Here is a 16,388-nt window from a genome sequence, read left to right as displayed (position 1 = left end):
CACTGAACCCCAGTTCCAGGCGAGCCCCTGGGGACCCACGCTCTTGTGGGGGGAGTCTGGACTCTCCGGCGGAGACTCGTGAGCCGGGGAAGGCGGAGGACTGAAAGCGCACGTGCGCGCAGGGGCGGGGCTGACAGGAAGCCAAGACTGAGGCTCCACCCCATCCAAGCTGAGCACAGAGGCTATTGCAGTTTGGCAAGTCTAATCCTATAGGGCTGTCTCCAGCACCGGGCTTCTCCCAGCATAGACACAGCTGATCCTTACAGCCAACTGACCCGGAGGTCAATTCTTCCCAGTGATGCCAACAACAATAAAGACTTAATTACAACAAGGCTGTACACACAGTCCACAAAGGGGTGCACCAAGAGTGTCCACCTCAGGTTAACTGGGGAAGCAGACCCACTGGGCCATAAACCTAGCACAAATATCTACCTTACCAACTCAGGGAATCAGTAAAAATGTGGGGTCAAAGAATCAGATCACAAACGAAAGAAATGGAGGAAAACAAACAACTGGATATAGAATTCAAAACCACCGTTATAAGACTATTTAAGAATATCCTAGAAAAGGCCGATAAATATAACGAGACCCTCGAAGATATGAAAAAGGACCAACTAGAAATTAAACATACACTGACTGAAATAAAAAATATTATACAGAGACCCAGAAACAGAATAGAGGAACACAAGAATCAAGTCAAAGAAGTGAAATACAAAGAAGCAAAAAACACTCAACCGAAAAAGCAAAAAGCAAAAAAAAAAATCCAAAAAGTTGAAGATAATGTAAGAAGACTCTGGGACAACTTCAAGTGTACCAACATCAGAATTATGGGGGTGCCAGAAGAAGAGAGAGAGCAAGATACTGAAAACCTATTTGAAGAAATAATGACCGAAAACTTCCCCCACCTGGTGAAAGAAATAGACTTACAAGTCCAGGAAGTGCACAGAACCCCAAACAAAAGGAATCCAAAGAGGACCACACCAAGACACATCATAATTAAAATGCCAAGAGCAAAAGACAAAGAGAGAATATTAAAAGCAGCAAGAGAAAAACAGTTAATTACCTACAAGGGAGCACCCATACGACTGTCAGCTGACTTCTCAACAGAAACTATGCAGGCCAGACGGGAGTGGCAAGAAATTTTCAATGTGATGAATAGCAAGAACCTACAACCAAGATTACTCTACCCAGCAAAGCTATCATTCAGAATTGAAGGGCAGATAAAGAGCTTCACAGATAAGAAAAAGCTGAAGGAGTTCATCACCACCAAACCAGTATTATATGAAATGCTGAAAGGTATTCTTAAAGAAGAGGAAGAAGAAAAAAGTAAAGAGAAAAATTATGAACAACAAATACATATCTATCAACAAGCGAACCTAAAAATCAAGTGAATTAAAAACCTGAGGAGCAGAATAATCTGGTGAATATAATAGAATCAGGGGCATAGAAAGGGAGTGGACTGATAATTCTCAGGGGGAAAGGGGTATGGGGGGTTCATGAAGAGAATGGACAAAAATCATACACCTTTGGATGAGGACAGTGAGGGGGAGGTAAGGGCAGAAGGTGGGGTGGGAAAGGGGTGGAGGGGAGCTATGGGGGGAAAAAGGAGAAATAATTGTAATAATCTGAATAAAGATTTATTTAAAAAAAAATCTGTTATGTTCTGGTATGTTATTAGTCGACATTTAGAAATGCATGTTACAGAAATAACAAAATTTCATTGTCAATTGCGTTATAATGCCCTGTCATCAGATCTTGGCCAGTTCTAAGTCTTTTAAAATTAGTTTTACTCTGATATTTTTTGTTTGTTTGTTTTACTTTGATATTTAGACAAGAATTGTTCCTGCAACAGTGCTTCCTCTTCAGGGAGATTCATAAAGACTTTGACAAGTACAGGCTTCTAATAATTAAGGCCAATTTGCCTTCACGTGGGAGGGACAATGATCCATCTTCCAAGAGCTTCCCCAAGGCTCCCTGCACAGCCCCACAATATGGCCCAGGTGGTAGCCCCAGGCCTATCCTGATCTTGCCCGCATCAATACACAGCCTGTAACATGGAAGAAGTCACGTTAACATGGGAGACAGGCCTCTGTTGCAGGGTGCTACAGGCTTTGCTGGACCATCTGGGAAGGAGAAGGGCTGTGAACACAGAAAATTCAAGACCCAGGCACCGCCCTGAGGTTTGGGTGTCCTTGGTCGGGTGAGATGTGTGCTGCCCCAGAGGCTGTGTTTGATGGGGTGCAAGCCTATCCAGCCCCTGGAAATGCGAAAGGGGTGCCAGCCTTTAGAGATTTGGCACTTTATGGATTTTTAGAGAGAGAGAGAAACATCAGTCAGCTGCAGCGGAGAGAGCCCACAACCCAGGCATGTGCCCTTGACCAGGAACCAAACCAGCAACCTTTTGGTGCACAGGACAATTCCCAACCAACTGGGCCACACTGGCCAGGCCTGGGAAGACTTTATTCCCCACCTGGCACCGTGCCTCTGTCCCTTATGCCACCTGGTAAAGAAAGAGCACACATGGGACAAGAGATCAGCCTACAAGCCACCGCTGCGAAGAAAAGGAATACTGGCAAAGCTGATTACAGCTCTAGGCATTTTGCAAGCAGGGCTACCATCCCACTTGTCTGGGACTCTGGATGATATGGGCCGGGCACTGTGGCAGAGACCACAGGAGACAGTACCCCTCAGATGGGTCCCAGCTCTGGAGGCAACGGATGGAAACCTGACGCGCCCACAAAGGAACAGCCTCTGGCAGTGTCCACAGTCCTCCTGCAGGTGGAGCCTCTCACAAAGGAATGATCCGCAGCTCACTGGGCAGAAGGCAGAGCTGTCTGGGCGGTGACTCATCAAGAGTTCTGGAGACTCACCCTTTGCACTGACAACTGGGCAGCTTTAAAGGAATCAATCCAGTGGTTTGGACAATGGGAAGCCGAGGGGTGGACGATCATGAGCGTGACTTGTGGGGTCAGGATGTGTGGGGACACAGTTGGGTTCACCTGCAAGAGCCTGAGGTAGTCCTCACTCTCCCACATCCAGACTCATGAGGCACTGACACCCCCTGACCTTTGGAAGCAGATGCTCTGGCCCGGCTATGAGCCCTGCAGTCGACCCTTCACTAGATACAACAGATTAGGTGCATGGAAAGGGTGGCCACCGAGGTGCCCAGGTGGGATGGCGTATCGCCATGGATGCCAACTGCCTTTGAACGACAGTGACCTAACACAGCAACACATTTCCTGTGTGTCCTAACAACACCCTAGACAACTGCCAAAAGAACAGCTGTCCAGAACCAGAGCTCCCAACTGGTGAAGGATGGACAAATGGACATGTCAGGCCCCGTCCTGCGAGTGAGGGTTCTAAATATGCCTGGGTTTGTGTGCACATTGTGTCTGGCCCAACCCACACTTTCCTCTGTAGCCACACAAACCAGAACGCCACCATCAGGGGGTTGGAAAAGCTGAATACTATGTATAAATTCCCTTGTTGAATAGACAGTGACAGGGGTCATACTTCAAAACTAGTAAAAGAACATGACATTGAATGGAGGTTCCATCATATAACCCCCAAGCAGCAGGACCGTTAGAAAAAGAAAAAAGGAATATTGGATCAGCTGATCCAATGAACAGTAACACCACCTTGTCCGGTGGACTTAATACTGTCCTGTGATCTAATACATATGAATGATCAACCAGTAGGGCCTGTAGCTGAAGTGGCCTGATGGACACCTAAGAGGGTCCATGACGTGGGAGCCTGGGAACGGTCTGTGGAATCTTCTGCCTATGAGGGAACTAAGGCCAAACATGTATGTGTTTGGGTGGGGCTCTTCCAGGTGGGCAGAGCAAGTCAGACGAATGTGCTGTACCTCGGGCCCACTGGGTTCCCAGGCATGTCTCCTGATGGTACAGATCTGAGAGTCATGGCTTCTTCACTTCTGCCTCCAAACCTCATGCATCTTCCCCTTCCTGTGACCGCTAGCCCAGAGGACAAGGTGATTTGGTTTCCCACCTCACCCAGAGGATCACACAATTCAGTGGAACCATCGGACACCATCTTTATCTTCGTGGCACAAGGTCTCTCTTCTTAACGAAATGCATTGTGTCCAGTTTCCAACCAAGATTAAGCATGATAAGCAGAGGTCAAATTATGAACATAATCAGATGAGACTGTCTTCTTCCTACACTTGTAATTTCTGTGTAGAACACGTGTGGCAGCCACTAGCAACACATGTGGAAGATACATCTTTCAGTAATAAAGACTGAGGGCGAGCATAGATACCGAGTCAGAGAATTCCAGTATCTGCAGCAGTAAACCAGAGAAGAAATTTCAACAATGTAAGACTCGTCTCATGATCTCATACTAGGAATATAATGGAAAGTATAAAAAAAACTTTTATTAAAAAAATATCAAGTTGCACTAAAAAGGACAAAACAAGAAAACACCTATCACCCCTGAGTCAAAAGAAGTGCGACAAGTTTCATATAACTGTACAATTAATTAAACTCAAATGTAGAAAAATGCATGCAGTACAGATGAAGGGGACAGAGGGGGGTAATTGTATCTTAAGTGTTCACATCAGTAACACAAACTAGAAATTAACACACAAGAATCCCTCTTCAGGGTGAGGCACTTACAAGGAAAACCGTATTTGTAACAAAAGATTTCTGTACTGCCCTGAGTTTTCATGCACAAGGTAAGTAAAGATCTAAACATCTCCCACCTACTTCCCACTCTCCAGTGTTTCCTCAGTTATGAGGTTTTAAGGAAAAATAAATACAGTCCCTGTATTCAGAGCTTCGGTCCAGTGTGTGTCCTCCCATGTCTTCGCAAGGATGCGTAATGCTTGAAGGCCTCACCACATTTTGGACATTCATAGGGTTTCTCCCCGGTGTGTATTCGCATGTGTCTTTGCAGGGCTGAGGGACACCTGAACGCTTTCCCACACACCTTACAGTCATAGGGCCTCTCTTCACTGTGTGTTCTCATGTGCTCTCGAAGGGATGAGGAATAATGGAAGGCTTTCCCACATTCTGTACATTCATAGCATTTCCTTTCACTGTGCATTTTCACATGTTTTCTAAAGTATTTGGGACAACGGAAGCCCCTCCCACATTCCTTACACTCATACGGTTTCTCCCCAGTGTGCGTCCTCTCGTGTGATCGCAGGGATGGTAGGTGCCGGAAGGCTTTGCCACACTGCTGACATTCATAAGGTCTCTCTCCAGTGTGCATCCTCACGTGTTCTCGAAGGTAGGAGTAAAATCGAAATGCTTTCCCACAGTGCTGACATTCATAGGGTTTCTCCCCAGTGTGCATTCTCACATGTTCTCGTAGGTAGGAGTTACAGCTGAAGGCTTTCCCACATTCCTTACATTCGTAGGGCTTCTCTCCAGTGTGAGTTCTTACATGTCGTCTGAGGTGGCACCCAAACACAAAGGCTTTCCCACACACTTCACACATGTGGATCTTCTGTCCACACGGACCTCTCATATGTCCCTGAAAGGATGAGTAGCAAGTGAAAGCTTTTCCACATTTCTTACACTCGGTAGAATTTTCACTACTCAGACTCTGTACATCTCTCTCAGATGCTGTCCCCGTATCCTGACATCGATGGGGTTTCTCCACCAGGTCTGTTTCCACCTGAGTGCTCAGACATGACACACACCTGCAGGCTTGTCCACATTCCTCACATGGATGAGGTTTGTGTCTAATGGGAGATCTCTGTAGATTCTTAAGGAGAGAACAATCCGTGCAGGCATTCTCACGCTTAGCACACCCACAGTGCTTAACTCCAGTCGGATGTCTCTCATGCACAGGAAGATCTGTGATCTGGTTCCCGGTGTCTCCACCTTGACTTCCTTCATTACTCTCACAGGGAGTCTCCAGCACCTGACTTCTGTTCAAAAGAAAAAGCATATAATTAGGGATATAATAAGGGATTTCTCTACTCATAATTTATAGATGGTTGTTAATGGTTACGGTGAGTATATATTTACAATCTTCAACAAATGGGTATGTTTTCTATGCTGTCTACACTGTGGCATAAGCTTAGTGCTCTGGCTAAGCTCAGAGCAATAATTTTTAGTGTGTCTTACATCTGGCATTTCCCTATCATTGTTTCCAACTGAATTCTGCTTAGACACTCGATATCTACATCACGTTTATGAAAATACTGCCTGGCGATCATTCTTTAAGTACAAATTGTCTAGCTAGGTTTATACTTTTTCTTTAATTTCAATTTAGTCTAACACTCTGCCTAGATCCCCCTTCTCCTGTGGGAATGGTACTCACCCCAAATACCTCTTCTGGGTTTGGTGCTCATCTATGATATTACGAAATGTCCACTTTTCTCCAAAAACAGACCAGGGATCATTTCTTGTCAATCTTACTCTATTGTCTTCACTGGATATTTCAGTCTCCAGGTTTTCCTGCCCAGGGCTTGATTCACTGGTTTTGACTTGAGTGCAACAAGCTGCAACAATGAATAGTACATGGGCATATCATGTTTTATTGCACTGTGCTTGATTGTGCTATGCAGATACTGCCTTTTCTACAAATTGAAGGCAAGAACCTCCGTCAGCAAAGATTATGACTTGTTGAAGTCTGGGATAATGGTTAGCATTTGGTAGCAATAAAGTATTTTTAACTGAAGCATGTAGGTTTTGTGGATTTTTTTGACATAATGTCATCACACACTCAATAGACTACAGTATAGTATAAATTTAACTTTTAAAAATCCTCACTAAAAGACATGCTCATTGATTTTAGAGAGAGGGGAAGAGAGAGAGAGAAACACTGATATGAGAAACATTGATCAGTTGCCCTCCCATATGCATCCCAACTATGGATCAAACCTGCAACCTTTTGGTGTACAGCATGATGCTTCAACAGACGGAGCCACATGTTTTTTAAAATATGTTTTTATTGATTTGAGAGAGAGGCGGAGAGGGATAGAGATAGAAACATCTATGAGAATCATTGATCAGCTGCCTCCTACACACCCCGGACTAGGGATTGAACTCACAACCTGGGCATGTGCCATGACCAGGAATCCAACCATGACCTCCAAACTTCATTTTTTTACAAAAAAATACTTTTATTGACTAAATAAGCACTGACATGAGCTAAACTGAACAGGCAAGAACCTCAGACTTTTATTTAAGAGAAATAAAACATCCATTTCATACATGAAACTTTCTCATGGGAAAGCCATTTGACTCTAGGTACGGTCCACGAAGGCTTGAACTGTGTCTATCCTCCTTTTCAACCTATTCTTTGGCCCCAATAAGGCATGGATATTGTACAAAATATCTCTTCCCTAAGGGAAGGGATGATCCTTACCCACTGAGGCCAGGTTCCTGCAGGTCTCCAGCATCACTTCTCTGTAGAGCTCCCTCTGAGCACCATCCAGCAAAGCCCACTCTTCCCGGGTGAAGTTCACAGCCACATCCGCAAAGACCACTGAGTTCTGAAACATCCCATGTGCTCTATTTCAACAAGGCATCTCTTCACCAGCATGTGCAGGAGGATGGGGGAGGCTGACAGGGAACAGAACTCCATTCCTAGGACTCCTGAGCTCACATTCTCATGGGAAATGACAATCAGTAAGCAAACCAAATGCAGTACACTCAGTGATGGTAAATGCTTGGAACATTGAAGCCAAGTGTGACAACAACTAATAGGAATTTATACACACATAATTAAAAAGAAGGATTTTAATGTAGAACAGATTCTACGGTAAGCTGAAGACTGAAAAATAAAATTATCATTCAGATAAGTGGAAATGAATACTGGGCTTGCTCAAAGGTGACTTCCTTGTGGCCTCCAAGACCCGAAACCAGCATGTCAGCAAGTCATGAGCACTCGAGATTCCCAGAGCTGCTTGATCTTAACAATTCTTGCCTTGGAAGTCAACAGCGCCAAGGAGCCTGATCTAGTCCTTTTATATCCAACAGAGGTAGAGACAAGACCCCTTCCAGGAGGAGGTGGACACTGTGGGCACTGACATAGGCCAGGGCTCAGGGCCTGGGATACCTGTCGGGTAAGAGATGAGCCAAGTTCCTAAAGGATCTGACAGGCCAGCGGAGCCTCTCAGATCAACAATGCAGTGCCTGAATTCAAGGAAAATGGTCATTCAAAGAAGAGTCACTGAACCCAGCCAGTGTGGCTCGGTGGTTGGGCATTGACACAGGAACCAAGAGGTCACTGGTTTGATTCCAGGTCAGGGCACATGCCCAGGTTGATTCATAATAGCCAGAAAGTGGAAACAACATTAAGTGATTCGGATAAGCAAAATGTGGAAATATTCATGCAATGCAATATATGTGATAATAAGAGAAATAAAGTTGTGATTCATGGCACAAAATCAATGACCCGTAAGTACATTTTTACCAGGCTTCACGAAGACCACAGATAGTGTGGTACAGAAGCCAAACTATAGAGACAGAAAATAGATGAAGCATGAGGGGCAGGGGGAAGACTGGATGCGGAGTGACTGCCAATAGACACAGGTTTCTTTATGGCATGACAAAAATGTTTCAAAGAAGACTATGGGGGTGGTGGTGCAATTCTGTAAATGAATGAAATACTGTTATGTTAAACAGGTATACTTTATGGTATTTAAATGATATCTCAAAGCTGCTGAAAAATAGTTTTGACAAGCTGAAAATATATTCTTAAATTAACGGCAATTTTTCTTCAAAAACAACAGAATTCAGGAATACAAAAGGGTGAAAGGAAACAATTCAATTCTAGTAACATTAAAAATTCATTCACCAACACAGAATAAAGAGAATGAAAAGATAAACCACTCTTGAAAAAAATATGTACTCCACCTGCACATGAAAAGTGGATTCCTGCCCAAAGGATCTAAGAAAACATCAGACATCAATAAACATGGAAATGAATTAAAGGCGACTACAAGACTGAAAACTGATTCACAGAAGATGGGACACCACATGATATGCCTCAGTGATGACCAGTAAAACCCTATGTCACCATAAGGAGATTCTGGATCACACATTACATGGACAAAAATTAAGTTAGATGATTTAAGTGCTGGCAAACATGTGGAGAAAATACACAGGGAGGAAAGGTGTGCGTGTGTGTGTGTGTGTGTGTGTGTGTGTGTGTGTGTGTTGTTTACTCCTATTTAAAAGCAAAACTTAGAAAGCTTCTGGATGGCATGGTCGGAGCATTCTCCCTATTTGCACAGCCCATGCCCGAGTGCACAATCCCTTCTCCCCCACCCCTTGGGATAATTCTTTTGAGTGAAAGTCTCTGGTTACAAAGCTTGGATTTTAAATTTTCCACGGGCTTGACCCAGTGTTCAAATTTTCCTATCTTTTATCCAGGCTTCTGTTCTCACAGGCCCAGACACTGCCTCCCTCCCTATGTGAACAAGCACTGACATGCAGACAAGACAGTTGACCAGAAAGAGGCCCTTCCTGCTCACCCTCCTTCCACAGGAAAGAAAAGCCCTTTTCTGTCTGATTGGAGACTCGGGCACACCAGAGATCTCAGACTTGACCCTGCTGCAACAGGCTCCCCTCCACCTCCAGCCCCCAGCCCGACACGCGGCGCTGGTGATCGTTCGCCCTCCGTCCGTCCCACAGCCAGACTCGGGTAGGGACACTGGGACTCTCACCGGGGGACGGGATTGGACGCCGGGACCCACTGCAGCCGAGGGCGAGGACCTCCCGGGGACTTGGGGAGACCCGGCCCACGCCGCTTCCATTCGCATCGGGTCGTATGAACCAGGCCCTCCCGGAACTGGGGACAAGACCAATGCGCTCACCATCTCGGGGCTCAGAACAGTCCAGAGAGTCCACCAGCGGCTCCGCAGGCTGGGCAGGCGAGAGCAACAGGCACGTCCAACCCGTGGAGCCCGGAGGAGCGGTTACCGGCAAGTGTTGCGTCACACTGAGGGAAGTCACACGAGGCCAGCGAGAGGACCTGCCCCGTGCCCTGATTGGACCATGTTTCGGGTTCCCGCTGCCTGATTGGACGGAACTCCTGGCTCGCGGAATGGAAAGGGGGCCATGCCTTTCTACTGTCCCTGGAGTGGGCAATTCCGAGGCCCCGCCCCCGCCTCTATATTCCCTGATAGGACCGCTACATTCTGAACCCGAATCATAGGCGGAGGCTGGGGTCACGTGACTGAGCCGGGCGGAACTGCCAGTTCTGGGCCTCAGCCCTTCCCTGCCTGTCTTCTTCTGCTGATCCGGACCTGCCCGCCCTGAACTTTAGTTCTCAGCGGAACGCGCTCCCGGCAGGATGAACCCTGCGTCCGCCCACAGGGCCGGTGGCCGCGACTGAGCGCTCCTCCTGGAGCGGGGCGTCCTGACTCAGTTTTCCATGGAGCATCCCCTGCACGGAGTCGAGACTGGGCAGGACTGGGCAGACTGTCCTGCTGACCTTCGAGATCAGAGATCCGTCCAGGGGCAAGTTCACCTTAGTTCTGTGCTTTTAAAGAACAAAAACACACTAGTGACGTCAACAAGTGCAACAGAGTCCATTACAGGTTTTGATGCATGACTTTTGACACTGGGAGGCCCCCACTCTGCATCTGTACCCCTCAGTTGGGGCTTAAGGTAGGTGGTGACCGTCCTTTGCCCAGTGTAAAGGGCGACCCGGCGACCCCGGTCTATGCGCAGGACTCCTCTCAGCACAGACACTGGTGTGACATGTTAGAATTCTTATGTACATTTTGCTGCAAAGAAATTTATGTCCGATCAGGTTCTGTCAGCCCACAGAGAATTTTGAAATGTAAAAGGCAGTATTTCCTTATATAGATTATATAGTGATATTTCTCCAGTTTGTGATGTACAAACACCACTGAGTTTTACGCTTAAAACTGTGAATGTTAGGGTATGTGAATTAGTATATCTCCATTACAAATTTTTAAGGCCATAATAGCCATGATAAATAACCCTACCCCCTGGCTACCACTAAAATATTTTGTCTCTTTGAATTTTTTATATAAATGGTGTGCACGAAAAGGGGCCACATACTAAACATGACAAGCTCAGGGGAGGCCTGCATGGTGGGCTTACAAACTAAAATCAATAAAAACATATCCTCAGGTGAGTATTAAAAAAAAAAAGAAACTGTGGGGTATTGGCTTTTAGAGCATTGGAGATGTAGGGTGTGTCAGTAAGAACATATTAGGACATAGGGCTTTTGGACAGATTTGGATATATGTCCAGCATTTAAACTTGTGTTAAAGAACTTGAGTGTTAAAAAGAGTGTCATTTTATACTGGAGTAGATGCTGTGGGATGTGAGCAATTTTATGATTGAATACCTTAACTGTTCTTGTCTAAAAGCAGAGTGAAGTGTACCTAACAGTGATTGGAAAAGAGACACCACTCACATTAGCAAGAATTGGTGCATTTTTAGTTATCGTTGTGATTTGATTCTGTTCCATATTTCATCTTTTTAAAGACATGATGATAGCATGCTTTCCCTTTGTATCACTCAGGGAATTGCATCTGGTGGTGGTGGGAAAAGTTGTTTTGATGTGAAAAAAATCACAGCCCAGCAGTGCGGGCCAGGCCAGCTTCCAGTTGTCTGAGGCTGCGTTGCTGTTCTCATTACTATGTAAACACTGAAATATTTCTTACTGTGTATTAAGCACCATTTTAATATTTTATATATGGTAACTAAGTTAAGAGACAATGTTGGGCAAAAGTAGGTTTACAGTTTGTATGGAAAATACAATTTTCTATAACAATAAAAGCGTAATATGCTAATTAGACCAGACATCCTTCCGGACAACCTTCCAGATGAAGCTGGGGCTGCGAGGGAAGCCCGGGTCCCAGATGCCAGAGGGAAGCCGGTGCCGGCAGCCAGGGAAGGAAGGCCTACTCTTGCACGGATTTTGTGCATGGGGCCTCTAGTAAATAATATAAGAAACTGTGTTTTGCATACTCACAACTGTAAAGCTCTTTTTGCCACACCCTGTTTATAAATATTCCTCCTCACCAAACTCCATAACGTACATAATTTATTGTCTCCTTGGATGAGTTAACTGTTGATTATAAATATTGGTAATTCCTCAAAATAAAAAGAATCCAACATGGACCACTTTTCAAATCAAGCCTTTCTTAGAATCCACACTCACTGTCTGATGCTAACTTCTGAGCATCCCTTATGTGCTTTATACTTTAGGCTCAAAACAAATGATTACTCTCCACACGTACAAGCACTGCAGGCACTTGCCATGGGTCCTTGCCCTCCACTCGCAATCAGCTTGTTCACACCTGCTCCTTTGACATTCCCCCAGCATCTCCCCTATTGTGCATATAGTGCATGTCTCTCTAGGACCTCAGTGTCATCGACTGTTTCCTGAGCCTTCCTGTGCCTGCAGGACTGGCCATACCCTAAAAGAACACAGGACACATGCATATCCGTCTCCTACTTGCACAGGGACACATGCCTATTCATAATCTCCAGACCCTCAGCCCTCCAAAACTTCAGATTCCGAAGAGCACTGCAGGCAGAACACCTCAACTGCAGAAGAAAACATCCTGTGTGTGTGCACAAAAATTAACTGTGTGTAGAAAATGGTCAAAAGAGGGGACTTCATGGTTCTGATATGAAAAAGCAAGAATCCCATGAAAAGGTCAAGGATGGACTCTTTTCTGCTCATGGTGGAATCCCACTGTATATGGCTGTGATACACACCTTCCATGCTGTGAAAGTTCAGTGAAACTATACGAAGTATTAGTGTGTTGGTGTCCCTGTGAATAATTATATTCATTGGTGAGTCGATGACACTAGACAGCAAGGCCCATTCTGACAAAGGGTGGAATTGCTTAGGTACAAGCTTCCACTCTGGAAAGGCTGGCTCTACAGGGATCTTTACCGACCATTTCCTCTCAAGTCCTTCAGGGACCAGTCACCTTACTCCCAGGATGCACAAGGACAGAGAAGTAGACTGGAGGACATCTGACACAGACAAAAACTGAGCTTTGCCACTTGGGGGCAGAACAAAGAAACATAAATGAATGGAGTGAAGAGAAAAGATCGGTCCATTCTTTATCCAGTGGAAATATAGGGACCATAAGTGGACAGTAGCATTATTTAATTTTTTAACCCTCACCCGAGGATATGTTTTTATTTATTTTTATTTATTTTTATATACTTTATTGATATTTTACAGAGAGGAAGGGAGAGGGATAGAGAGCCAGAAACATCGATGAGAGAGAAACATCGATCAGCCACCTCCTGCACACCCCCCACTGGGGATGTGCCCGCAACCAAGGTACATGCCCCTGACCGGAATCGAACCCGGGACCCCTTAGTCCGCAGGCCGACGCTCTATCCACTGAGCCAAACCGGCTTCGGCCCAAGGATATGTTTTTAGAGAGAAGAAAGGATAGAGGAAGATAGTGAGGAGGAGGAGGAGGGAGAGAGAGAGAGAGAGAGAGAGAGAGAGAGAGAGAGAGAGAAACATAGATGTGAGAAACATTTAATTGGTTGCCTCCCCTATGTGCCCTAACCAGGGATCAAACCCACAACCTAGGTATGTGCCCTGACCTGGAATTGAGCCCGCAACCTTTTGTGTAGCAGGCAATGCTCCAAACAACTGAGCCACCCAGCAAGGGCAGCAGTAACATTATTAATCAATTACTATACAATATAGGAAGAATCATCTTGTCAATATTCAGCAAAACTACTAGCAACAAGATGTAAGACAGGAAGATATTTCCATTCTATTTTTGATTTTCAATTAATTATCTAAGAGGTATTTGAAAACACCTAGAAGCAGCATTTCAGAAATTAGGAGAGTTTCCTCAAAGCACTTACACCTATAAACTGAAAGTCCATCTCCTAACTCATTCCCACCACAACTAAGGTGCTCACCTGGCCTAGAAAACCTTTGTCCTAATTGTCCCAGACAACTGAGGAAGACACATGTCCAGTTTCCCTTCCACTCTGTGGAGCTGCAGAAGCATGAGTCCTCTTGTTCTTTGCCTGGTGACCATTGATATAAGCAATATTTAGGTTTTTATGTTAGGATAATTAAGTCATTTTAGAGAAAGAAAATGGTAGCTGCATAGACATTAAAGAAAAATACACCAAAAAGAAAAAGTGCCAAAAGGTGTATGTCTTTAGTACTACCACACTAGAACATATACAGAATATTGACACAATTATATGAACAGTTAATCCTTCAGAATGGGATATTTGAATATATCCTTTTAAGGAAACATAATAATACTTGCAAGGATACAACTGATAGAGAAACCTACATGTTTTTCAGAAGCAATGTAGAAAACAACATTTAACCAAAAACAGAGATTGTTTGAATTACATTTAAAAAATGAAACACTGGATAATCACATGTATAAATTGAATGTAATGAAACATACTGGGTTTATCATTTAGATAGCAGTCAGCTGTAGGAAAAACTTCCACTAAGTGCCAAATGTAGTCACAATGCTTTTTTCAGTCCTGGAAATACCCAGAATGAAGAAATGCAGGTTCAGTGCAGCCTCTCGGCAATGCAACCTGGGAACTGAATTTGCTGCATTTATCAACATTAAATATATCAGTGAAGCATCCATCTTAGATAAAAAAAAAACTGCTGTTTGAAATTTTAACCCTGCTATTTTAGCTTCTATAAATGCTTGCTTGCTTTAAAATAAGGAAAATAAGACTACTCCCATTCCAGAGAGGCCATAAACTATGCCCCAGACAGAGTTGTCAGTGCTGGCACCAGGCCAGGTCTTGAGATATGGTCTCATGGCCCCTTCTCAGCACACAGGCCTTCTTTCTCAAAAGGTCCGGAAGTCTCATTCCAAATTTGGAAGACAAAGAACTGGAAAAAGTATAAATAGGAAGGGCTTCCTCCATGTTGGGGGCTCAGAATTTGAAAGACCCATTTTTCTCTGGGCCTGTGCATAATTATAATAAAATGTAATTCCCCTTTCTCTACACATTGCTTGGTTTTTCTCCAGTCTTCTGTAACATCAGGGTGGATGAAAGAAACAAATCTACCAATAGAAACCCAAGATGCCTACAGATATCATGTAATTAGCAGATGGGAGATGAAGGGGATAACAGGATGAGAGGTCGTCAAGATCAATAAAAATGAGACTAGTTTTATATGACTATACAATTATTTAAACAAAACATTAGCACGGAAGAGAGGGGATATTGAAGCACAGTCATTAAATATTCAATCAAGAATATGAACTAGAGCCCTAACTGGTTTGGCCCAGTGGATAGAGCATCAGCCTGTGGACTAAAGGGTCCTGGGTTCGATTCTGGTCAAGGGCATGTACCTTGGTTGCAGGATCATTTCCCAGTAGGGGTTGTGCAGGAGGCAGCTGATCAATGTTTCTCTCTCATCGATGTTTCTAACTATATCTCTCCCTTCCTCTCTGTAAAAATCAGTAAAATATATTTTAAAAAAGAATCTGAACTAGAAATGGACTAGGATCCCGATTAATGATGAGGCACTTACAAAAGCAAGACCTTATTTATACCAGTTATAAGATTACTTTTTTGCTGAGTTTTCACGTACAAACTGAGACACTGAAGATTTTGGCACATTCCTTCCATTCATAAGATTTTTCTCTGCAGTGTGTATTCTCACATGTTCTCAAAGGTGCGGGGGAGAACAGACACTTTCCTTTACTGCTTGTATACTAGGGTTTCTCCTCAGTGTGCACACTTGCATGTATTCAAAGGGAGACATGACAAGAGAAGGCTTTCCCACGTTCCTTACTCATGGGTTTGTCTTGACTGTGGTTTCTCATGTGCCGTTGCAGTGATGAAGAATAACTGAAAGCTCTCCCCCACTCCTGGCCAGTGTGGCTCAATTGGTTAGAGCAGTGGTTGTCAAACCGCGGCTCATGAGCCACATGCAGCTCTTTGGCCCCTTGAGTGTGGCTCTTCCACAAAATACCATGGCCTGGGCAAGTCTATTTTGAAGAAGTGGCCTTAGAAGAAGTTTAAGTTTAAAAAATTTGGCTCTCAAAAGAAATTTCAATTGTTGTACTGTTGATATTTGGCTCTGTTGACTAATGAGTTTGCCGACCACTGGGTTAGAGTGTCCTCCCATACACCAAAAGGTGGCAGGTTCCATTCCGGTCAGGGCACATATCCGGGTGTGGGTTCGATCCGCAGTTGGGGTGCATGTGGGAGGCAATGGATCCACGTTCCATGTTTCTCTCTCACATCCATGTTTCTTCCCCTCATTTCTCTCTCTCTCCCTCTAAAATCAATTAAACTTTTTAAAATTAATGTTTATTGATTTTTAAAAGAGAGACATTAATTTGTTGTTTCACTTATTTATGCATTCATTGGTGTTTCTTGTATATGCCCTCACTGGGATCAAATCTGAAACCTTGGTGTATCCAGATGGCATTCTAACCA

At 44.4% G+C, this 16,388-nt stretch overlaps 2 protein-coding genes across 2 annotated transcripts in view; one reads left to right on the top strand and one right to left on the bottom strand.

Moving 5' to 3' along the window:
- Positions 1-9,424, top strand: part of LOC308252274 (zinc finger protein 77-like) — a 35,232-nt gene extending 25,808 nt beyond the window's left edge. The window contains exon 6 of the mRNA XM_080676638.1: positions 9,354-9,424. Within this exon, the coding sequence (XP_080532764.1) occupies positions 9,354-9,409 (56 nt within the window). The 3' untranslated portion in view covers positions 9,410-9,424. The remainder of the gene's footprint in view (positions 1-9,353) is intronic.
- On the bottom strand, positions 4,370-9,908 carry LOC308252275 (zinc finger protein 77-like). Its single transcript, XM_080676640.1, has 4 exons — positions 9,797-9,908; positions 7,342-7,468; positions 6,292-6,472; positions 4,370-5,896 (listed from the first exon to the last, which is right to left on the bottom strand). Exons 1-4 carry the CDS (start codon positions 9,797-9,799, stop codon positions 4,789-4,791), a joined length of 1,419 nt encoding a protein of 472 aa, XP_080532766.1. The 5' UTR covers positions 9,800-9,908; the 3' UTR covers positions 4,370-4,788.
- Positions 9,909-16,388: the final 6,480 nt, after the last annotated feature.

The sequence above is a fragment of the Plecotus auritus genome (genome assembly GCF_963455305.1).
Source record: "Plecotus auritus genome assembly, chromosome: 6".
Classification (NCBI taxonomy): domain Eukaryota; kingdom Metazoa; phylum Chordata; class Mammalia; order Chiroptera; family Vespertilionidae; genus Plecotus; species Plecotus auritus.
This window is presented reverse-complemented; position numbering and strand designations above follow the sequence as displayed.

What these genes read in the sequence shown, in the direction of transcription:
- LOC308252275 (XM_080676640.1), bottom strand. An exon ending in CAGGAACCTGGCCTCAGTGG is followed by an intron (nt 6,473 to 7,341) that starts GTAAGGATCATC and finishes TCATTGTTGCAG; the next exon opens with CTTGTTGCACTCAAGTCAAA. An exon ending in ACCCAGAAGAGGTATTTGGG is followed by an intron (nt 5,897 to 6,291) that starts GTGAGTACCATT and finishes TCTTTTGAACAG; the next exon opens with AAGTCAGGTGCTGGAGACTC.